This window comes from Plectrocnemia conspersa, unplaced genomic scaffold (genome assembly GCF_051122295.1).
Source record: "Plectrocnemia conspersa isolate PC_06_02 unplaced genomic scaffold, ASM5112229v1 ptg000008l, whole genome shotgun sequence".
Taxonomy (NCBI): domain Eukaryota; kingdom Metazoa; phylum Arthropoda; class Insecta; order Trichoptera; family Polycentropodidae; genus Plectrocnemia; species Plectrocnemia conspersa.
The window spans coordinates 26,888,616-26,913,905 of NW_028277172.1; the positions used below are offsets into that span (position 1 = coordinate 26,888,616).

At 29.8% G+C, this 25,290-nt stretch overlaps 1 protein-coding gene across 11 annotated transcripts; it reads left to right on the forward strand.

The window, feature by feature from the left end:
- The first annotated feature begins 4,807 nt into the window (after positions 1–4,807).
- LOC148233599 (uncharacterized) lies at positions 4,808–24,043 on the forward strand. Of its 11 annotated transcripts, none has more exons than XM_088190094.1 (5): positions 4,808–4,901; positions 14,697–14,871; positions 14,961–15,127; positions 20,629–20,811; positions 23,299–24,043. In XM_088190094.1, the coding sequence occupies exons 3-5, from the start codon at positions 15,056–15,058 to the stop codon at positions 23,455–23,457; spliced, it is 414 nt and encodes a 137-aa protein (XP_088046220.1). In that variant the 5' UTR covers positions 4,808–4,901; positions 14,697–14,871; positions 14,961–15,055; the 3' UTR covers positions 23,458–24,043. The 11 variants fall into 11 exon arrangements, with proteins under 11 accessions (XP_088046220.1, XP_088046218.1, XP_088046223.1 ...); XM_088190092.1 differs by having other exon boundaries at positions 4,809–5,086; XM_088190097.1 differs by having other exon boundaries at positions 4,829–4,896.
- Positions 24,044–25,290: the final 1,247 nt, after the last annotated feature.

Genomic DNA, 25,290 nt, shown 5'->3' on the forward strand with positions numbered 1-25,290 from the left:
TACCGTGTTTTGGTGATTTGCCTTATACCTTGTAAATTAGCTGCCAGAATTTTTATTACTCAATGCAGTTGAGTAAATCTTACAAGTGATCAAGTATCTTTCCGATTATTTCAATGTTACTAAGAGATACATGTTTTATATAAATAAAATATATTTAAACGCAAAACAAATATTTTACTATTTTTTAGAGCAGTTTCATGAAATTTTCATTAGAAAGTAAAGAAATTATGTACATAGGTATAAATGATACGTAGCGATAAATGTTTCGGATTTTTCTAGAATTGCCTTTATCGTAATAGTAGTATGTCTTGATTTAAAAAAATAATTTTAGACTTGCCACACCGTCAATCAACTAATGAATAAGCGAGGTTCTATAAACAGATATCATTGATTATAGATGGTAAAATATACTAGCTATCATTTGTAGACTATAAATTGTTTATGTTATCAATTGACGCGGCGGTAAAATACTAGCGATTAATTGCTGGCGGTGTAGCGCGGGCATGTAATTTTCTACATAATATAATCGAAACTCGCGCATTGAGCTTTCTCGAATATAAAGTTAGACAGATGCTGAATTTTAATGTAGTATAATAAAATACGTACTTTTTATTAAGTGTACTGTGAAACATGTATATATGTATATGTATAGACACGCTCTTACCCTCGTATGGAATATAAAGAGACGGGGTTTCGAAGGACTATGTTATGATAAGACGTTACATTTCCATCTGGCGTATTATTCATAATGATTTCTGTTATTTGTGATCATCGCTCATTGCTCTTCCACTCGAATGCAACCTTTGTGCAAAGGTTATAGGTTCACAGCTGCGGGGACGCTGAAAGGGGAATTAGAGAAGGGCGGAGGAAGGGCATTTTACATTTAAGTTGTTTCGAATGTCTCGCGTGAAATCTTTCCTCGTTCGTTAACAACGTAAATTTTAATCAACGATTATGCGACGTAATCGACCAAAAAGCTCGACGTTGACAATTTACATAATCCGATCGTTCTTTTACAGATTGCACAAGATCCGAGTCGAGACGTCTAAACGGAGATTTCATGCAAAAATAGATTTTAATCTGTGTATATTGGATAATATTTTACATCAATTAAGGATTTTTAAAACGGTGCATTGAACATTCGAGGATGCTAATAAAATACAAATTTTAAGTTAAATTTATTTATTTCATATAATCGCCTTTAAGACGTTGTTCCATTTTTTTTACTAAAACCGTTGGATATTACTTTAACAAAAAGTTGATAAGTAAATTCAAATTGCGCATTTCAAAAGACAACGTATTGGTTTCGAATCTAACGTTTTACCGCTACACTCGCTGAAGAGTCTGAAGATATGTATTATTCACAAACCAATATAATTTAAAGTAAAAAATATACTTTCTTTTAAAGTTATAAATTTTTCTATCATGATTTCTAAACTATTCCATCTCATTTGGCAGTCAAGAATTTGACTTAATTCTCATCCCATTTTTTGTTTCACATAGTTCTGATGAATGTTATTATTTACGACTAAGAGACTATTTAAGACTATTTTGAGAAATTGATGCATTGTAATTGTGAGAAAATACAAGGAATTCACAATATTTATCTAGAAGTTCAACAAATTTTAAAATTCCTTCTCCATAGTAGTTTTCCGATTATTCGCTTGTAACACATAAATCGGTTTTCGTGATATTTTTATTTTTATACAGCACATCAGTTACTTCTAAGAGCGTGTGAATAGCATAATTGACTAATTATAATTGATATTTTGCCAATTTTTTTCATAACGGCGGTATCATCATTTGTAACTGCAACTACGTCGAATGTTAGTTCTAAGTATAAAATTTGTAGTCTTTTAGAAACAAGTTCTAGCACTTTCTCAGCATCATATTAACTAGCAATTGGAACTAAATCCAAATTAAAATCTTCCGTAATATGATGTACGCTATTATTTTAATACCTTGGATTATTTTTGTCAGTTTACTTGTCTAAATATATAGAAATTTTTCCCTTCCTTCTTCCTGCCATCCAATTCATTTATTGATTCCCGTTTGGTGCTGTAAATGAGCTCGATTACATATGCAAATGAGCTCGATTACCCGGGACTTGTTTTTTGGTAATGAATATCCTCGATTTTGTATAGATTCTCATATAAAGAAGCTCGTTGTTATGGCGTTAATGGAAATTTACAATTTCTTATAAGCTGCTGCTTATTACAACTTTTTTTTTAAATTGTTTTTAAAGGCAGGAGAGTCTATGCGTTTCTTGTTTGTCAGTCGTTTCGGTTTTCTTGTCAGTCATTATTTTATGAACTGATTTGAGATGATTATGGAGATCCTTTGCAGCTCGACATTTTATTTTATTGTAATGATTGCAACATGCCTTGTTTTCTCCAACCATTTTGTAATTACTCCAAATTTCCGATTTATTTGCAGTATGTGTTATAATATTTAAAATAAATAGTTATTCTAATGACATTTAAAATTTAATAAATAAAATAAAATTTGCTGGGCCCAAAATAAATTTAAGAAAATATTGTTAAGTGAGCAATAAAATTATTAAAGACTGCAAGGTAATTCAGCACTTAGTCATAGTTAAAAAAATAGTATCATAATAATAATATTATATAATAACAGAAGCATAATAAGAATAGTATATATGTATTATAGATTGGAAAATGATTTAAAGTTTTAAATATTGAGCTAAATTTAAATATTTGGTATAAAAGTCTACAAATGCGCATGTAAATAAAATGTAATAAAATAATTTAATTTAATAATAATATTATGTAAAGTACGAAACACGACGCCGGACATAAATTCTTGTATGTTTCATATTTAATCTTGATTATTATCTGATAAATACTTTAATTGGTTAAAAAGCCCAAAGTTCACTAATAAGAATATCAAAAAGTAGAAATAATTTAATTAAATAATGGGGTTACGATCTGTATGAGCGCTAAGTGTGAAAAATTCTACCTATAAATTTAGATTTGAGGCGTATCTATAAGCAAGATAGTATCCTAATATAGATTGGAGTAAAGGAATATTAAAAAACCGATGATTTTTTAACAATAAAAAATATCGGGGACTAAAAAAAACAAATATTAACACGAAAAATCAATTACATAACTAAAAAAACGATAATTTATCAACATATTTTTCTAAATAATAGACTAGTGAAAATATATTTTCCTTGATATTTCAGCAAAATTATATCAAAATAAACTTTGACATGATTTCATAATTTTAAATACAAAAGCGATGTAAGTAGTAGTCTTTAACTGACAGTTGTAAACGCCATTTGTTAAATCCTATACGCCACCAGCAAATATGTTTAAAAAAGGTAGTTGTAGGGCGACAAATCACCTGTTGAGGGAAAATGTTCAAACCCAAACGAATTAAATTAAACTTTTTAAACCTAACTATATTTTTATAATTTTAATTAGATTAATTGTTTAAGGTTAAGTTTGAGTAACCAGTACATAAGCGTTTCGCAACTGTCAAAATTGAGTTTCATAGACATTTTAGAGTACCATATAATTTCACTAGCGCATCAGGTAAATTATATTTTCGCTAATAGAAATATATATCTACCGGTGAAAATGTATTTGGATATGATTTTACAGAAACAGTTAGTGAAATTATATTTATATTAGTAAAAATACAAATTGACTGTAAGATATACATACAACAATGAGTTATTATTCTGTACAATCGCAAGTGAAAGTATGTTGTATATAAAGGCGTCAAGAACGATTCCGCACTCTTTCTTTTATCGGAATTCTGATGAGTAATCGCAATTGGATCAAACGTTTTTTTTTCTGGCACGCCAGAATAGCTACATTCTTCCCACTCAACATAGTATGTATACAACGGAAAAATTTTTACTTGTAATTTTGACAATATCGCTGACGAAGTTCGCTAAAGTAATTCGAAGAGAGGCGCTTTAAAAGTTTCAAAGACAAATTGTGTCGTAAGGCTCGACATAAGATACTTATCGTTTATTTTTTTATAGTAAAAAAACTTTTCAATACCATCCTTTGACTTATAAGTATAAGTACAGTTTAATTGTACTGAATCAATCATCCAAATTTGCAAAACGTAGCGGATTAAAATTGTCACGACAGAACAATTGTTTTGATTTTGGAACGTGACCATATTTAGAAAAGCTATTTTATGTAGGTTAGCTATCGGTAACGAGTGCGTGCTGTCATTTATAGTGAACATTAAAATTATCATTTTAATATTGATTCGGCACTCACGTAAAGAAACATTTGAATAGTATAGAATATTTTTTGTTATATTTACATATGCCAAAATACTGAACCAGGTCATCAACGTTGTGTTTTATTCTTCACATTATTAAGGAGATGGATGGTACAAGTCAGGGGAGAATCGCAAGAATGTGGTACTAGCATGAACAGACTCAATCACACGAATCATTCAATCATGAATAGATTCAATCACAAAATCACAAAATATTTCATAGCATAGAAGACAATAAATTATACCCGACGGCGCCCAGACAATTGATATGCGCATCGCAGACAGTGGTACCAGTGTGAACAAAAACTACAATAAAATATTTTTCTCTCCTTTGCCGCCTCCCCTTATTCGATTTGCACTTCACGGTTGGCAGCCCTGCTCCGTGGCGCGTGTTTAATTTGCAACACGTACTGTGTCTAAAAAATAAGTAAAACATTGCCGTATTTTTAAATTCGGGTCGTCGGAAATCGTAAAAGAATTACGGTCCGAGGGGCGTTTATGTCGTTTTTATTTAAATAGGATCGTTACCTTTTGATGTGGACTGTCCTGTTTATTTTTCAGTCGATAAAATGATTTTGCATACGCACAGTGAGTCAGTCGAGAGGGGAGGACCGTTAAACTATATTGGTCCGGTGGGTTCCGGCACTCAGTCGTCTTCGAGACGTTGCAGTGCAAAAAGTGAACAGTGAAATCAGTGTTGGACGTTCAGCGCTTGCAACGCGTATATGGTCGGAAAAAGTGGAGTTATTGCCTTCATGCGCCGGACGCGTCAAATGACAATTGTCGAAGCGCGCCGAATTCAAAAATACAATTTAAAGTAATAGATACTTGGGTTATACTCGAACACCTGAATACCGGAAATGAAAAGTCTAAAGTGTCATAACTCGAAATGAAACTCGTTCATTTTGAGCATATAATTTATTTAGCTAACAGCTAATGGTATAATGAAACCAAAATATATATAAAATATGACATGATATACATAACCACAAAATATTAGCTTTGTTTTATATCAATAATAGATTGTGATTTTATTATTGAATTAAGTTAACAAATTCATGATCATATATGATTCAATCTTTACTACACTATAATATGATACAAAGTATGTATTTAAAGCTAAGATAAGGATTTTTTAATATACTTAATATTATTTGCTACAAAAGTGTACTGTATATTTTTTTCACAAAAATATATTTTTTGTTGTGTTAATTATGTTTAAATTTCTACAGACGATTTTAAGTTTGTTGCTTTTTAGATATTATCAATTTTTCTTTCAAAATTTATTTATAAATTTTTGCGCTAAAATTAATGTTATTTAAATACTTAAAAACCACTGCGCACTATTTTATTATAAACGACAATATTTTTTCATTGTAGTGATTAAATAGTTATTTCTGGAATGTCAAAAGCAAATATACAGCGGATATAGGAGTGACTTTCGGCAAATAAAAAGAATGGCACTTTTATTGCTTTTTATGTATATTACTCTTTGTCGATCTACTATTAGCAAATGGATATTAAATATAGAAAAAATACAAATTTTTCTAAACAAAATAAAGAACCATGGATTTTTGGAGTATAGGAAAATTTATCACCCGCATTTCACTGCCAGAAATTTACCGCCAGCAATTATCAAGCACAATATACGAGTGATATACAGTCTCCGACTATTAACTTATAAGACATAGGTTCGAATTCCAAACGAACCTTAGTGTTTTTAAATTTTTATCGTATCTGGGAGATTAGAATTAGTGATTATTATATATTTATAATTTTTATCGATGAATAGTATTAAAAATTTTGTAATAAAAAGCTATTTTCAGCTCATATTTAGATTAAAAACAAAAAAAATCATTAGCAGTTTATCGCCGTAGCAATTAATAGCATAAACAATTTATTGTCTACAAATGATCGCTAGCATTTTTTATTGTCTAGAAGCAATAGTATATGTTTGGGCACATCATAAAAATATTTTATTTAAATTTCTGACATAAGCTAAAAAAACATAACATATATAGAAAAGTATTATTTTTTATTTAAAATGACCAATATATTTATATAAATTATAAACAGCTGGCAGTGAATTGCGGGTTTATATTGATCGGATGATGGAGCGGCACTAGTCACTCAAGTATATTGAGAGAAAAACGACTACATGTGTTGCTCGAGTATACTAATTGTTTCATTCTATGATATTTTTCATTTCAATTTTATTCGAGATTGTATAAACGAATAATCAGGCTTGAGCCAGAGTAGCAGAATTTTTATTTATAAAAATGCTCTATTATTAAAAACCAGCTCCAGCTGCAATATGATATATATTGATTATACATTATAATATACGTAATTATTAATAATTAAATATATATACATACTATATGCCACTGATTCTGAGACTGAAAAAGAGTAAGCCAATTTTTTAACAACCGATTCTCTGGTTCTAAACATTTAAATTTCACCCCCACTATAAAAAAATACCACTAAAATGCTTTCGATAATGTAAAAATTAAAAATTCAAAAGTGTCTTTTTTCTCATTTTTTATAATTTATTTATTTAATAGTAATATAGAAATGACATTTAAGCAGCGCCGCTAATGAAAACTTATTTCAAGTTGTGAAACCTTCAGAACTTATTTCGATAAAAATCCTGTCATTTTTAGCATATATAGAAAACACGTTTAGAGTAAATAGCACCGCAGGTGACAATTTTTTGGTAAATCTTTCGAATTCATAAAATTATAGTCATTAAAAATACGCAACAATTAAAATCATTTTTATGCCATTTTTAAATATTTTTTTGGAGCTTTGGGTATCTCTGAATTTTTTTAATATAAGTTAAAATGTAAATAGCGCCGCAGGCAAATTTCTTTTGAAATGTATCAACTTTTGTATAACTAGAATACAATTAAAGTATTAAAAAATAATGACAATGGTTTTTCGTCAACTTATAATTGGAACGAAAATTCCATTCCACCTAACCCTAGCTACTTCAGCGAATTAGATACATGCTACATATGTTTTTATTGTATTAATGCCGACCTTTCATATTAATGTTTTTTTTTTTGATAGGGGTTTGTATTTCTTTAAAAATAAACACCATATAAAAGGGATAAAAATATAATTATTAAAAAAATCAATGTAATGTTAATATAGCTGCTTCATTATCAGATACATTATCCTTGGCATTTTTTCTAACTTTGGTTTCGGTTGCCTCTCTTTGATGATTGTTTATCCAAGAAATACCATATGGAACGAGGTCCCAATCATCTAACGGCTTCCCTAATAAATAAATATTTATTAAATTTGCGATGTGGCTTACAAAAAGACTGTATCTTAGTTTTATACATATTAAATTCATTCAAGTTAAGCCTCGTTTAGCTTCAGAATTACTAATTGCAATTATATTTACAATTTTTTTCCTCTTTAATATTACATTATAACTTAATATTAATGTATATTTTAATCATTAAGATTTCAAACAATTTTATTATTTTATTTTCATCTTCCGATAACGATTTCAACAAGTGACCAGGTGAAAGATCAAATTTGTGTAAAAAATTTCTCCTCATTAGTGAATGTGTTGTTAAAATTAAATTAGGTAGAATATAAAAATCAAAGTTTTAAATTATCCTCTGGGAAGAGAATTGAATTGATGAATGTTTTTTAATGAAATATTTCTAAGCTTATCTGAAAAAATACATTTTTTATAGTCTTCAATATTGTTTTTAATTCCTTCTATTGCTCTTACTGAACGTTTAATCAATTTAGCAGATTTGTAGCGTGGTAGAAAGTATAGCGAGTTCTTCTTAAATATTAATCATCAGTGCCAAATCTAGGAACAAATCTCCAAACATTTCAGCCTTTGTTGAATATTATTTAGATTGGAAAAAATACTTTTCGACACACAGCAATTGCTTATCGTAAGATGCAAGCTGCCAATTTTAATTATTTTGCTATTGCTTCCAGCTGTTTTGATTTTTATTAGACTGATGAAAAATTTAGTATATTTTATCTGAAAATAATTTATAATTTGCTTTCTTGTATTTATTACATTTAAATTTTTCGTGCTAATTGCAATTGATGATTCAAACAATTCCATACAATAAAATTAGAATACATTTAAGCTAATTTTATTGCTACTTCAGATTGCTGATGCACTATCTGAAAATAGTGCTATAAGATTTTTACAATAATAATCGTTATCAAATCCATATTCAGTTAAATAGTAAGAACGTCTTAAAAATATTTTTCGCTGTTGTTGATATTATTTTTTTTCAGCCAAAAGAATCATTACCGTATTAAAGTAGTTTTTTTTTATCGTTAATGAACTTTTTAAGCTCGTCATTTATTATACAATCTTTTACGTTCTGATCAATTATGTTTTAATTTATTGCAATGTGTTTTTAGCAACTATTTTAGTAGCTGTATATCTACAAAGCAAACAATTTTCAACAGTAACATCATTTTTTTGTAATTCAAAAGCTGCTTCTATTTCAGACATCAGTCGATTTCGTTTAACTACATGTTGAATATATTTGCTGTGGTTTTAAATTCTTTATCAATTATTAATATGACTGCTGATACAATAACTTGATTGGTTATTAATATTACGAATTTCATGTTGTTAATAATATCGCGAATTGGTTATGAATGTTATTTTATTTTTTACGAAGAAAAGCTTGCTTATTATATTTTTAATTTAGCCTAACCCCTTGAATTTGGCTAGAAAAATTCATGTCATTTAATGAAATTGAAATACTAAAAAAACGACCACTGATTATAGCCCTATTTTAGCCTCCCCCCTAAAAAAATCTGAAATGTCGTCCTTGATTTTTAACCAGAAATTCTCGGTTTATCCCACAAAAAAATATATGAAGAAACAGTCTCGAATCAATTCCGAAAATATTTTTTAAAATATGTCATTCAAATGAAATTATATCGGAATACATTTTCACTAGTAGATATATATTTTTACTAGTGAAAATATAATTTATCTGGCATGTACTTCAACTTTTCCATACGTAGTAATATGTGCATTTTCATATTCATCATTATTTATTTACATGCAATGTATAAATGTTTCAGTAAATGTGTATTTTATTTTCACTAGTCCAAATATATTTTTGCAAGTAAATATATATTTCTAATAGCGCAAATATAAATTTAACTAATACTGATATGCGCTAGTGAAATTATATGCTGCTCTAAAATGTCTATGAAACACAATTTGCGAAACGTATATTTGCTGTTCAAACTCAAAGTTCTAAAACTAATTATAGTCTTTGAAATTTTATTATGTCAAGTCCAAAATAATAACTAAGCCAACTCATCTCTCATGGGAAAATAAGCAAAAGTCGTCGCATCTCGCATATTGCTCTATAGTTAGTCTGCACTTTGATATTACACTATGTTTTAAAAATATGATAGCTATTCATTTCAATATTACTACAGACTTCTTATATGAGAGTATTGGTTAAAGTGTATTCAAACAGAATTTTGGTCAATAGGAGGGCGCAAAAACAATTATCACTTCTCAGAAGTCAAAAATTCACGTCAAAAGCAATAAAATCGTGCCGGCGCCGTTGCAGTGGGAACGCTCGGTAACGAGCGTTCCCACTGCAACGACGCCGGCACGATTTTATTGCTTTTGACGTGGATTTTTGACTTCTGAGAAGTGATAATTGTTTTTTGCGCTCTCTTATTGATCAAAATTTGGTTTAGATGTGCTTCATTAGAAGTTGTAATATTATTTTAAATATTCTTAATATGAATTCTAGATTTCAAGCGTTTCCACTGTGACGGCAATGGAACGGTTTCAATGCTTTTGACGTGAATTTTAAATAGGGATATTTATAGGGTAAGTAGGGGCTTTTACTCCTCTTGCTTGAAGCTAGCACAAAAAGTGTCGCCTACATTAGCTCACAGACATTTTAAAAATCAGGTAAAGTGGTAATTTACAAAATATGGATATCTCATAAATCGTCTGAGGAAAATCTCGCGCAGAAAATTCTAGAAAAGAAAGATTTATTTTTGACTTTATTTTGAAGATGAAAAGTGGATCTGGCAATCAACCCCCAATTCCATCCACGAGAACAAGATTACACCTAGAATTTTTTGAGAAAAACGCCAAATCAATAATTCTCAAGAAATTTTATCGACTAACATTTAGGCAAATCGGTTAGTGTCAATTAATTAGACATGCATTATCTGACAAAGCTCATAAACTACCCAGAATCTCCCAGATATTATTAAACTGACGATGGACTTGTACAATGATAAAAATCAAGAGGTAATAATTCAAATTAGTGAGCTAAAATTAAAAAAATGTAAAGTTATATTTTTCGTTCCGGTTCAATTGAAAAATATATATCGGTTCGATTCAGGTTTTCGTTCCGGAATAAATATAGGTTCTTATGCTTGCACTACACTCTCTGGAAGTTGTCCGAAACGAAGTTCAACTGAAGTCGGCCGAGGTCGCCGACCTCCGAGTAGCGGCCACCCTGCCACAATGCAGTACGCACGGCGGCTGCTGTCATGTACAGCTGGCATATTTGCGCGCGATCGAAAAATGTGCCAAATAATCGCAATTTTTAAATTTTTATATTATTAAAATTACGCTACTGATAATTATAAAAGTTTGTGTAGGCACTCACCAATACAATATCAGTGAAAACTTTTCGGTCGTAAATATTCAATTTACGCAAAATCTTTGTTGGCTTTTGCAAAATGCCATAACGCATAAAAATGATACTTCAGAATACGAACACCACATTTGTGACCATCCTAGAATTGTCGCCATCGATTCTAAATAAGAATTCGTTATGGTGTGACATTTATATAAACCGATCTAGGAAAATACATAAGGATATTCGAAACGATTTTTCTTAACAAAATCAGGTACCACTAATTATTTTTTAATTATTTAATTTTATATGAAAAAAAATATAATAACGATATCTGTTAGAAGAAAATACTATCAAAAATATAATTAATCCCTTTTGGCGCCCTAAAATATTCAAAGATGTCAGTAAGAGTCTGTTGAAGTCCCCGATAAGCATGTGGTATTATAACTTGACCACGTGACCACGACGCAGCGCTCGACGTGCGTGTTAACCATAGGACGCCTACGCGCATACTGAAATTGAACCGAGCTACTCGTTATATCTCAGATTGCAAAAAACCATATCATTGTCTCTCTCATTTTCGTCACTTAACACGCGAGAAAGCGAAAGGGAAAGTATCTCACCGCTCGCGCTCGAAAAAGCAGCTCCGACTTCGATCTGTTTGCCGACAATGTTCGGAAGCGACTGAATTACCCCCACTTTACCTCCCGTTCTCAGTAACCTCGGACAACTTCCGAGAGATTTTAGAGCGGGCAGAACCAAACTCGACCAAAGTAATCCACTATATTCTCCAACTTGGCCAACTTCCAGAGAGTGTAGTGCAAAAATAAAAATAATTTTCTACTATATTTTAATATATTTTTTCCTCTAGCATTTATAAGCGAATTATATGAATTTATATTATAATATAATACAAATATTAATAATTAATATTTAATTTAAGGTATAATAATTAAAACTAAAATGTATAATATATGATAACAGTATAATTTATTCAACGAAACATGAACAAAGCAAATTCGTATATTCACTGTTGACATATACAGGATACTTATGTATATTTATTTATAATTAAAAATGATTAAAGTTTCCTCTAATTATTAATTTATTTTCCAATGTAATTTCATTAAAATTGTTTCGATTGTCTCGCAAAATAAACTTTAAGCCAGAGAAAGTCCTTTTACGTAAATTTGTTATGAAATGTATAATCCATAATTATTTATTTCATCTAAAAACTAATATTTAATGTTACACTCCTTGAACAGAAATAGATTTTAAGGTTAAAACTGTTTGGCTAAGGTAAATATAAAATCAATACAATCAAAAGAAATCGAAACATCTGCGGTTGATAGTACATCAATTAACAAGGTTTTTAAACCGCAAATCCTGTATATTATTGCAAAATATAAAAGTAAAAACGTTATGGTATATGTAGATAAATTAGATAACATAATAATCAAAGAACTTCCAAAAAATATCATTCATAATGAACATTTTTACGGGTGTTTGTTATTTTGATATTTCCTCACAATTAGGAGAATCGCAATGATTCACAGATTAAGAAACAAAGGGAAAAGCTACAATTCAGATAAATAATTTTCGTGTTAGTTTACTGCCATTATTAATTTTAATATTTAAAAAGAAAATATTATTGCGCTTAAAAGAATCTCTGAGAAATAAAATCATGTTTATTTCATTCCTAACATTTTGTGTAAATTAAAAATGGTTGCAATGATTACAAACCAGTTATTTGTAATTTAACGATATTTATGTTTAAATGCTTCTATGCATTTTTGAATATACGATTTATAAAAAAATATCTATTTTTTGCACTCACCAAATTTTTCGACGTCCATTTTCTGCGTACAACTGTCACGGACACATTTATTTTAATAATTACACTTATAAACCACACTATATCTTTATTTATATTTATTTTTATTATTTACACTTTTTTATCTATTCAATATATTTTGATACGTATAATAACATTCATCAATATGAAGAGGAATTTCACAACTTCTGCACATGTATGCTGCATCTTTCCTTATTCCGCGTGCAGAACAAACACGATATTTTCTTCCACTTTTTATTTTTATTGACTGATGATTTTTCAGCTTATTCGAAAGCCTTTTTAGTGGATCGGCAGTACGGCAAGATGTGTTAGAAACTGGTGAATTGTTTTCAGAAACGATAGATTTCACTGAATTCTGCATCTGCCTTACTCAAAAGAAAATCTTTAAATGTAATTTTACTGTTACAATTTGAATTTCAATAGACACGGAACGAATTAAACAACGCAAATTGAAATAAATAAACAACAACCTTTTTTGCTTATTCCATTGTTTTTTTCCTAATATTAGGTAACTAGGTATCGTTGCTATCAACACTTTTCAAAAATTTATTACAGTCATACACTGAGGCTTATATATTGTAAGGTCGGTCGTTCTGCTTTTCTTCCCGTGTCTATCACCTGGCTGTTATGAAAAGTAAATATCATTTTTAAATCTCTTTTCTTATTTGTTTTCCAAATGTGGATAAGCGTTATACATTTTCTGCCATGTTTCATCTGTAGGGGCGTTAATTTTATATTTTTGAGATTCTGGCAGACCTCTATTTTTACGGATTGTTCCACAAAGTCCTGTTTTCCACAATAACAAATATTTTGCGAGTAAAACGCTATTATAAAAATAACATACATACAAAACAGAATATTATTAAGATTTTATTATAGAAATTTATTTCTTTATGCTCAGTATCGTTACGCTCGTGCGTTTCCATTGCGATTGCACCGACACAATTTTATTGCTTTTGACGTTGATTTTTGACTTCTGAGAAGTGATAAGTCCGTAGTAATATCGGTAAGGATAGCAATAATATTTTTAAAACATAATATCATATAATATCGAAGTGCAGATAAACTATAGAGCAATATGAGGGATACTTCTTCTTCCACTTAATTTTTTTTGACTTGTTCTATTGAAAATTCTGAAATTATATTTATTTTTAGAATTTTAATTAGGTTAGAATAAGTTTGATTAATTCGTGTAAATTGGGTTTGGGTTTGAACAGCAAATGTATGTTTCGCAACTGTCGAATTGAATTTCATAGACATTTTAGAGCAGCATTGAATTTCATTAGCGCCTAATAATTAAATTATATTTTTGTAGTAGTATAGTATAAAAATATTTCTACTGGTGAAAATGTTTTCCAATATGATTTCACTGTAATTGCATATTTTCAAAATATATTTTCGAATAAATTCGAGACCAAATTTTATTTGTGGGATTACTCGAGAATTTCTGGTTCAGAATCAGGTAAATCAATTTAGATTTTTTTAGAAGAGGGGGGGGGTGGGGTGGGGGAAAAAGTTAACCATTTATTAGTCGTTTTTTTAATATTTCGATTTCATTAAAATTCATAGTTTTTTGGTCAAACTCAAGGGGAGGGGCAAATGGCCTCTCTCCGCAAACGATGTCCCTGTCTGTTATGTTCCAGTAGAAGATTAAAAGTCAAAAATATATTTATTAAATCTGTGCAATAAAAAAGCGCCGATTATCGATTCAATGGATACTTTCTTTGTTTAATCCATCCGTGCCCGTGGGGTCTATTGCCTCCCCCAACTGCTTAGTTTTTCTCAAATAATTAATATTTAATATAAATCCTATTTGTCACAAACTTTTTGTATTTGTTTAAAAAAGCCTAAAGAATAAATAATAAAAATAATCATTGTAAATACTTTATTAAAAAATAAAGTTCGATACAAATATAAATAATACTGGTTTAAATAATTTATTTCAGAATGGTTGATTATTAAAATATTTTTTTAATCAAGCTTTATGATTCCACTGTGTTAAGCAATAATAATAAACTTGCAAACATAACCTCAAATACAATTTTCGCCAGTTAAAACTATGCGAAAAGTTCAAAGGAGAGAAATTTGTAGCAGAACAATGTTCGACCACACATTTTGCAAGTGAGTTACTCGAACTTTCGAGAGTTTAGCTAAGAATTTTCTCTTGAATAAATTAAAACATATAAAATAAAAATATAATTTATCGTCAGTGCGTTGCAAGCGTTTTCGGCAAACACAAACTAACGTGGGTGATAGTAGAGCGAACAGTTTTGACAGTGCTGGTATAATAAACATATAATTAATTATGAACATTAAGCTGAACAACGACGAGAATCCATCGACGGATGATCTGGAGTCTGCGCCTTACACCTCATCGGTAAACAAACCAACTTTCAATACAACACATAGCATTGACCGATATACAGATTCCACTTATTCATCTCTGCGATTCGCCGCAGAAATGAGGGCGGTTGATAATTTTTCGACCTTGTTCGGTCGAACGACCGAAAGGTCGGAGAATTATGGACCGCTTCGTTGTACGGTTATATTAATTTTCAATTAAAACTTTCTCAAACTTAATTTCTTCCTTTGTTAAAGTACCGTCAACTGTCACATACAACGAGGTGGTAGGTCGCTTGCTTTGTAACATTTAAGCTCAATTAGTACTTACTTACTTATATTTATGTTTTAACACAATCTTTTATTATTGTTTTGCATTAATAACATAATTTGCTTGTGCTCGTTTCATGTACTTATTTTTATTTGAAACTACAGTGGTTTATAATATTAAGACTACTTTTAACCGCTGTGTCGAAATAGCCGTTAAAATGATTTTCGGTGTAGCAAAAAAAAAAAAGTTTATCGTATTCACAGAAAAATCCAATAACAATATCATTTGAAAATTCCGAAACAATTACAATACAACCGTTAGATCATACTTTAACAAATAGTCGCCATGCAAGTATAGCTAGCTAAACCAAATTGCATATTTCAGGGGTTACCAGATTTAGAATTTACATAAATTTTTAATTTTAATGTTGTAAAATATTTTTTTAATTTTAATGTTGTAAAATATTTTTAACATTTACAATACAACCGTTGGATCATACTTTAACTAATAGTTGACATGCAAGTATAGCTAGTTAAACCGAATGTAGTCCTTCCCAGTAAAAAGTCATAAACTTTATTGTCCTAATTGTGGCAATGTCGGAATCCGAAAACCAGTCATTTCAGATTTTTTTAGGAAGGGAGGGGGTTAAATTTGTTCAGTAAGTGTTCGTTTATTTACTATTTCATTAAGATTCATAGTATTTCATTAAATGACATATATTTTTCTGGCCTAATTCAAGGTGTTCTCTGTTTAGAATCCGCAACAAAAGCAATAAAATCGTGCCGTCGCCTTCGCAGTGAAAATGCTCGGTTATCTAGTGTTCATATTACAACTTACAATAAGCGAGAATCTAATGAAGAACGTCTAAACCAAATTTTGACCAATAGGAGAGCGCAAAAAACAATTATCACTTCTCAAAAGCCAAAAATTCACGTCAAAAGCAATAAAATCGCGGCGGCGCCGTCGCAGTGAGAACGCTCGTTACCGAGCGTTCTCACTGCGACGGCACCGCCACAATTTTATTGATTTTGACGTGAATTTTTGACTTCTGAGAAGTGATAACTGTTTTTGCGCCCTCCTATTGATCAAAACTCGGTTAGAATACACTTTAAGCAATATTATTATATTAGAAGTATGTAGTATAATTCACAAGAATAGCTATAATATTTTTAAAACATATGTAAATATCGAAGTGCAGACTAACTATAGAGCAATATGCGAGTTGTGGAGTCTATAGCTTATTTTCCAATAAGAGATGAGCTTAGACTTTAGCTAGTGAACTTTTTAAGACTATAGTAAGCTTGGGTTAAAACAGCAAACAAAAAAGTTAGGACGTTTCACAATTATCAAATTGAGTTCATAGACATTTTTAAGCATCATATAATTTCACTAGCGAGTTATATTTTCGCTTGTAGAAATATACATTAATGTATTTATACGATAAAAGTATTCGTGTAGGTTAGGTTTCGGTTTAAACAGGGAATGAACGTTTCGCAATTAAAATTTAGTTTCATAAACAATTAAGAGCAACACATAATAGCGCCTATAATTTAAATTATATTTTCGCTAGTAGAAATATAATTTTTTTGTAAAAATATATTCGGACTTTACTAGTGAAAATATAACTTCATTGAAAAATACACATTCACTGTAACATTAATACATCGCATGTAAATAAATAATGATAATTATGTAAATATATATATGACTGCATATAGAAAAGTTGCAATCTTATAATTTTACTAGCACCTGCTTGATAAATTATATTTTCACTGGCCAGATAATTTTTTTTTATGAAAAAAATCAATTTCTCATATTAATGTTGGAAAATCTGAAAAATATAAATTAAATAAATAGATTTTTAATAAATAGATTTACCCTTATGAAATTATTTTTTACCAAGTTTTTGGTTTAATTTTTTCAAATCCTTGATACTGCCCGCAATGATTTTTTAATCTCGCTGAAATTAAACAGCATTTTCTTGATCGCGTAAATTGAGGTATGGATGTATATATCGGAGACGCATTGTTCCGAAATTGGGTTAGCAGCACTGGACCGAATTATAATTATTATCATTAACTTTCTCGTATGTATTTGAACCTGCGACATTCCAATCAATACAGTGCCGGTTAAAACTCAATTAAACGCTGTTCATATATTATTTAGCTATTAATTGTATAAACGGACTCAGTAAATTTGCGCCTCCATTGTCTCCGAGACTTTCTCTAGTGTTTGGAAGCTAATCGAAACCCCAAATCAACATTTATACTGTCCCAGTGAACGATTGCGCATTTTAATAAATAAATTCCCGATTGAACGAGAGAAATGCGGGGCGGTCGAGGAGGGGAAGTTAATTTACGACGAGGGGTGGGGAAAATTGCGGGCAAGTTAAATTGAATAAAATAAGCCCTCTTCTAGTCTTGAACCTCCGGAACGCAATTTTGAACGTTTCTTATCACGGGTCAGTGCAAATAACAAACTTTCCCATTTGCTTTTCTTGTCTCTTGACATACACGCCCACGAACAACTCTCTTATAGACATATTCAATTTAACTTGAATACTTTATTAAAAAAGAGTGCTAGCGCTTAAGTAACCCCAAGTTGATGTTGAGTTGTAAAATAGTATGTAATCAAATTAAAATTTTAAATATTGGGTTATATAAAATAACTTAATTAAGATAAAAGTTGAGGGGACCACTTATAATCGTTGCGCAAAACTTTTTAATAGGATCATAAAAATAATGATTGTGTCCCTTGAATTAACTAATAATCGGTGTTTTTTTGGGTGACACATGAAAGAATTGTATGTATGTATAAATGATTATTTGTGCGATTGTCCATTATCTTATAATAATTCTAAAGCAATATGCATTAAAAGCGTTGGACCGTACTTTAACAAAAAAAAATATTAAATCCTTTTCTTACAACTGTTCTTTTAAAGCATGAACTAATAATGGTAAATAAAAAAATGCTAGAGAGAAAATCGATTATCAATATTAAATTTTAATTCAGATAATAGCTACATACATATATGTATATAAAACTAGATTTTTTAAAAAGTATATGTATAATTTTAATGTATAAAATTAAAACCGCACAATAAATTTATGCGGAATTACGTAAATAAATTAATATTTTTTTTAATAAAAATTAATTTTAAATTTTATATTGCTATAATAATCTAAAATAAATATTAAATAAAGTGTAACTTAAAACAAGTTTATTAGTAAAGTGACTTTTGGCCCACGGTGTATGTCTTTAAGACGCCAAAGACCATATTCAAAACATAGCCATCAACTATTATCCCATTTCAAATATTACTTAGTTGCACTCTAAGACGCTTAAGATAATAGAGTAAATTTCGCAATTCTTGAGAGTATCTCAATCCCACAAAAATCTCACATCATAACATAAATATGTATTAGATTCCATACTATTCATTATTTATTTAGCTTAGTTGCACTCTAGGACCCTGAAAAAATATTGTAGCTCCATCCTACATACCGATATAAATACATTTATATTAAATGTTTTTTATTACAAATTTTGCAAAGTGTCATATGGACCCTAAAAATATATATAGCTCCCCCCCCCCCAACATCAACATTGATATATGTAAATTATATTTAATAGCATATGTTTGGATTTTTGCTCAGGTGTATACTGAAACTATTGAGAAAATAACGTTTCCCCTTCCCCTGATTGTTGTATATTATATTTTTGCGTAAAACAAAGGAACATTAAATCGTATTTATTATATATTCAAATGTTGTATAAAACGTATTTATTTATATATTCAAATGTTGTTTGTATTTCGTTGTGTTTATTAGTGTCGTCCTGCTTATTATAAATTTTATTCTAATGAATTTTGAAGATTTATATTGAAAATATTGTATTCAGGTACTTTTTATTAATTATTTTAATTTTTGATACACATATATTAATATAAAACAAACAGTTCTTTAGTGCTAATTACCGGTTTATTTATATTTTCAATTTATTTGCTCAGCAACTGATTTATTTGTCTAACAACGCTTTAATTTTTTATTCAATATAATATGATTATGTACAAAAACTAACATGCCATGTGTCTATTTTATTAAGCTTTAACTATTTAAAAATAAACTTATGTTAGAAAGTCTACGAAATGGTTTAAAAAGGTTTGAATGAAATACTATTCATCTTCAGTATTTCATTCGTTTCAAATGATTGGTTAAATACGATACATTTTGTGCCTCAAACGAATAATTTTCTCTCTTAGCGTATACTTTTAGTGTCATGCGATGTCCTTCGAGAAGCTCTTTGAACTTAATCCATAATCCGTCTGAAAACCTAAAGTCTGTTATGTAATATTAATTTCACTCAAATTCCATCTTTCACGCACTCGCGCAGGTGTAAAGAAACATTTTTACACTAAACGCTGCATCTTTTGACCTTTTCAGCCGAAGGTAATACACTTTTATGGATTTACATATTCCATTAACTCCGGTTTCTATTTTCGTCGTGTCTTTGCATTAGAATTAAATCGCGCTTCACCACACCCTCTTCGCTTCGGTAGCTTTCATGGCGAATCGAAATCGGCGGTGACACTACATACTATTCTATTTCACTAGGAGTGGCGTTTCCCGCACACGACGAGATATTTCGTTCAGCTTTTATTGTTTAAATTTATATTTTCGTAATGAAAATATATCGATATCTTCATAAATAGAAAAATTACACACAAAGCGTTTATCTACCTTATAGCGAAAGTTATTCACTTTCTGTTTTCAGTTATAATTTATATATATATAAAATATTTTTACTCATGCTTAAATTCGACTAAATTATTTTTCTCTGCACTATACGCTACCTGGATTTTTTGAACCATTTTTTAAATAAGCGAAACTTAACCATAGACTGCACATGTGTTTACGGTTGCTGTAGTTGCTGCCGATTTATTTTTGAAATACATAGCATACAAGTGCGTAATAAGTTTTCCATTGAAATTAAGGTGTATTTTTTGTTGTTTATTTAGGTATATGTAACCAATTTTGTTGATTAATTAGGTATACGTAACCAATAAAAGCGCAGAGAACAAAGCATGCTTGTTTATAAAATATCGCTTTATAGAACACTAAAAAAAGACTGTGAAATTTTGCTAACCTTATGCATACGCCTCCAAAATAATTATTTAATAAATGCCTTGTACCTATTTCTTTTGTGACTCACCACAGAATATTGTTAGAATTTATTTCTTAAAAAAATATAAATTTTTAACTCTCCAGGAAGAACGACGACGGACCGGAAGGTACATTGCCATAGTGGTAGGGATATCGCTGGTGTGCCTGGCGATGTATCACGCTTGGGTCAGGAACGTGCCAGTCTTGGCGAGTCTCCTGGTGCCAGCTCTGATTATGCTGCTCTACATCGGATGGGTGCTCTACACCGCTTCCAAGGACAAGAAAAGGGTGAGTGATTTATATTTACTCTGTCTCTCTATTTCGGTTCGCTGATTTATAATTTGACCCTCGATGTTCCCGAAAAGGGTTCGTCGCACGCTATACAAAATTAGAAGCACGGGCCAATTTTCAACCTGGATAAAAATACAACCTTTTCTCGCTTCTGTGTATGGCTGCCACTTTATCCGGTTCTGATGCTGTACGCAATCTCTTTTGCGTACAAGATATATATATATATATATATATATATATATATATATATATATTTTTTTTTTTTTTAAATCTCGGGATTCATCGCGATTTATGTTTACTTGTATTCTATATTTCGGCCGTGATTTTTCGGCCATGATCACGAATTGTTTGCGACTGACAATTCGTGATCATGGCCGAAAAATCACGGCCGAAATATAGAATACAAGTAAGCATAAATCGCGATGAATCCCGAGATTTAAAATAAAATATATATATATATATATATATATATATATATATATATATATATATATATATATATATATATATATATATATATATATATATATATTAAAAAAATGTGGAAAATCCTGATGATGCTGGGACAATCTTCGGCAAAATATAGAGACTCAATCAAAAAAAGATGGACGCGAAAAAAACACGTAAATATTTTTTTTTAAATTTAATATCACGTAAAATATAAATAATTTAATAATAATAACAGTAACATGCTGTATATCGTTTTCAACGATCGAACATTTGTAACAATACGACAAACGATTGATTAAAATTTTTTTCATTAGCTTCTATCGGCAGAGCAGTGAGGGTAATAATATTCAAACTAACGTGTTTTTAACATTAAAACCAATAAAAAAAAGTGCGAATAAAAAATCCTTCCCTGCGCGACGTAAAAAAAAGTTGAAACTTCTGATGATGCTGGGACAATCTTCGGCGAAATATAGAGACTCATTAAAAAAAAAGATGAACGCGAAGAAAACACGTAAATATTTAAAAAAAAAAATATAATGTCGCGTAAAATATGAACAATTTGTACTAGTTAAAATTTAATTTGTATGACAGGTGCTAGCATGTTATTTGTGTAAGAAGTGGTCTTCAAGGTGCAAACCTGTAAGCCACCAGCGAATTTTGTTTCAAAAATCATCCGCGCAGTGAATAATACTGATATTGACCAGTGAAATTATAAATCATTTACTTGATACATTCTATTTAATAAAATTATATTTGTACTAGGGAAAATATAACTACACTGAAAAAATATACATTCGCTGTAATAGTTGAGAAACATCCATTTGCTGTTAAAACCCAAACCTAACCTAAGCGAATTAACCAAAAACAACTTGACCTAATAAAAGTGCTAAAAAATATAGTTTTTTAATTAGGTTGATTTTAAAATTGCCGGACAAGAAATCAATTCTTGATACATAAATAAAACTAAATAATTTTTATCTAAATTAATTAATTTATAATATTTATTATTAATATTCTTAAATTAATATATTTATTAAAATAATTAAATTAACAACAATATGTTGGGAACCACTTAATAATGACTTGAATTGATGCATTGATACATTTATAACATGTCTAGAAAAATTCATTAAAATATTCGGACCGCATCAAAAGATACATAAGTTTGTCTGGTAATCAAACTGCCGGATAAAGAAGATACCGGAAGAAATACAAAATATGTTTATAAGACCTTCGCATTTGTCTAAATATAATTTAAAAAAAATTCAAAATAAAATGAAAATTCATATATTAATTTAGTCATCTCTTAAAAAAAATCAAATAAAACACTAAACATATATTTTTAATTTTACATGGAAACGATCACCAGGACGCCAATTGGCGTCTGCGGTGTTTAACTTTCGGCACACTCAGGACGCAAATTGGCGTGGGCGGTAGGTAAAGTGTTAATATAAAATTGTACTATTACTCTAAAATAATTAATTAAAAAAAATATTTTTCATATACATTTTAGAGCAATATTTAATTTCCCTAGCGCCCATCAGTTATATTTTCACAAATATATATATAATATGATATATATCTACCAGTAAAAATATAACTTCTTTGAAAAATACACATTCACTGTAAAATATATACAGCGTCGTATATAAACGTTCTAGAAGTGTATCGCGTTGAATTTTCTCGAGCAGATGCTTCGGGAAAGTTCGTTGATAATAGCACCTTATTTTTTACATTTGTTGAATCTGACTTTCAAAATATATAAAATATGATATTAAGAAATAAGCTATGTTAAAAAAATTGTTTTGTGATCAACAGTAGTTGTATTTATAGTTTTCGCTAATTCATAGGATTCACTTTTTGTTTTGCAAAATTATTTTGTTAAGCTATTAATATTTTTACCGTTATTGGAGTTGTACCGCCTCATACGTTTTATTATTTTCTGCACAGTAAGATCCCGATCGAACTCTGACTATTATTAAAACACTTATATGTTAAAATACCTATTTAATATGATTCATGTTATTGTTTCAGGAACTCGATTTGGAAGCAGAACTCGAAGGCATCTCGGCAGCTCCAGCGCAAGAAGTAATCGCTACAACACCCGAAGTCGCACCCAAACAAGTCACACTGAAAGTCTCACATAGCTCCGTCAACCCCAAGAGATTCAAGCGATCATTTTCTATAGCATAATACATAAGTTTTCGTGATATCATATAGGTATTTATATTATGTAAGCATAGACTGAAACGTAAACCGTAAATCAACAAGTTGCCTTCGGAAATTGAACGGAACGAAACAGGGCGTGTGATGATATTTAATTTCAATTACAGTAATGCTAAAACGTTGTATAGGAAATGACACTATAGTATAAATAATTTATTTTCCAGGATTTGGATTTTAAGATTCGATTTTATGCTCCGTTTCTCCGAACTCGTTAAACTTTCGTTTGGGCTCAGAGCAAACAAATAAAATGTGATTATAGTTAAATTCCCTCTAAATGTTATTTTTAAGCTTGAATGTTTGTTATACCTAATTTGTATGTATATATTACGTGTGAATCAATTGCGTTTTAACGAAAAAGAGCAAAAGTTTACGTTTGCAAAAATACCACGTTTTATGAAGATGATTATATTTGTATATAAGATAAAAACTAAATAATCGTTTGATCATGTTTGGACAAGCTGTGATATAAAAGTTGCTACGCGTCGAGTCTTTATTTTTAACTTTATATTTAAAAGAATGTATATGTGATGAAATAAATATTTTATTTATTTGTAAATGTACTTATTATTCCATAATCTGTTTTATACGTATATGTATCTAGAAAATTATAATATATCAATATGGTAAAATCGTATTTTAAATACATAAATAATATAATAGTGTTTTTAAAGAAAAACACAACAAAATACAGAGTCATGAGCTATTTATACTGGCAAACCAATATGTTTGTTTTTCTGTAATATATTTTTTTTTATTTTTGTAAGTCGTTTTGGAGTCTTTGCTAGCATGACGAGTTGTATTATTGTCAGCTGTGATGTCTGTGAAGCAACTGGGATTTGTTTTGATGCGTTCTTGTAATTACACTCTCCTGGCTTATCTCTACTCGTATGCTACTGTGACTCCAGTCTTTTGCGTCTCTCACAGCTTCTCTTCTTTATGACCACGTGTCACATATTTTATAATGCTGGCTTAAGACAGCTTTGGCGAATCGCAGATGAGGATGTTTGCGGTGAAATTTCACGAAAAATATTATATTATAATAATAATTACAATTATAAAAAATATTCTCCAACTAATATGAAAGTCATATTTATATGTTTTTGTAACATTAGATGCTAACTAAAATCTATACAAATAATTTAAATTGTATTATAGAAAATATTTGATCAAATTGCTCTTTTTATTGTTATTGCCTTAGCATAAAAAAAGTCTGACGGTAAATATAAAAGAAAGTTTCTTTTGAAATATCATAGGAATCTTATCCGATCGACACAAAGCAACATAAAAAAAGAAAGGGTGAGCTTATAGATAAATTCAAAGTGGCGTTTCGGTCTGAAATTACAGCCTTCAGGCTTGCTTTCTATATTCTAATGTATGTGCATTATTTTAGCAAAAAAACTGTATTTCCGTCAGGCGATCCTTGATTTTTCACAAAGGAGCAATTTTTATTATGATTTAAAATTGGGTCGAGACAATTTCTCCGGATACTTTGCGTCGAAACGAAATCGAATTGATCCGCATAAAAGTTTAATAGGTTCGAATCAGAGAGACGCATGACGGATTAGGAAAGGAAAACTCTCGAGGCGAAGGTATATTCGATTAGATTCCGTGCGAACGTTCCTTATGAATATAAATCGAACTGGGATTTTTCCCTAATACTCCCGAGAGAAAATTATTTAAATCATCGTTCCCTCGTATGCTCACTGGCAATTTATGCTATCTAATACAAGGTTGATATTCAGAATTTATAAAAATAGGGGAGAGAAAATTTTAGAATCTCTAAAGTTATACAAAATATAT

Bases quoted from the DNA above. Each gene is read 5' to 3' on its own strand.
- LOC148233599 (XM_088190091.1), top strand. From the start codon at position 20,542: ATGCCTTGTACCTATTTCTTTTGTGACTCACCACAGAATATTGTTAGA. The intron at 20,812-23,298 runs GTGAGTGATTTA...TTATTGTTTCAG, and splicing joins CTTCCAAGGACAAGAAAAGG to GAACTCGATTTGGAAGCAGA.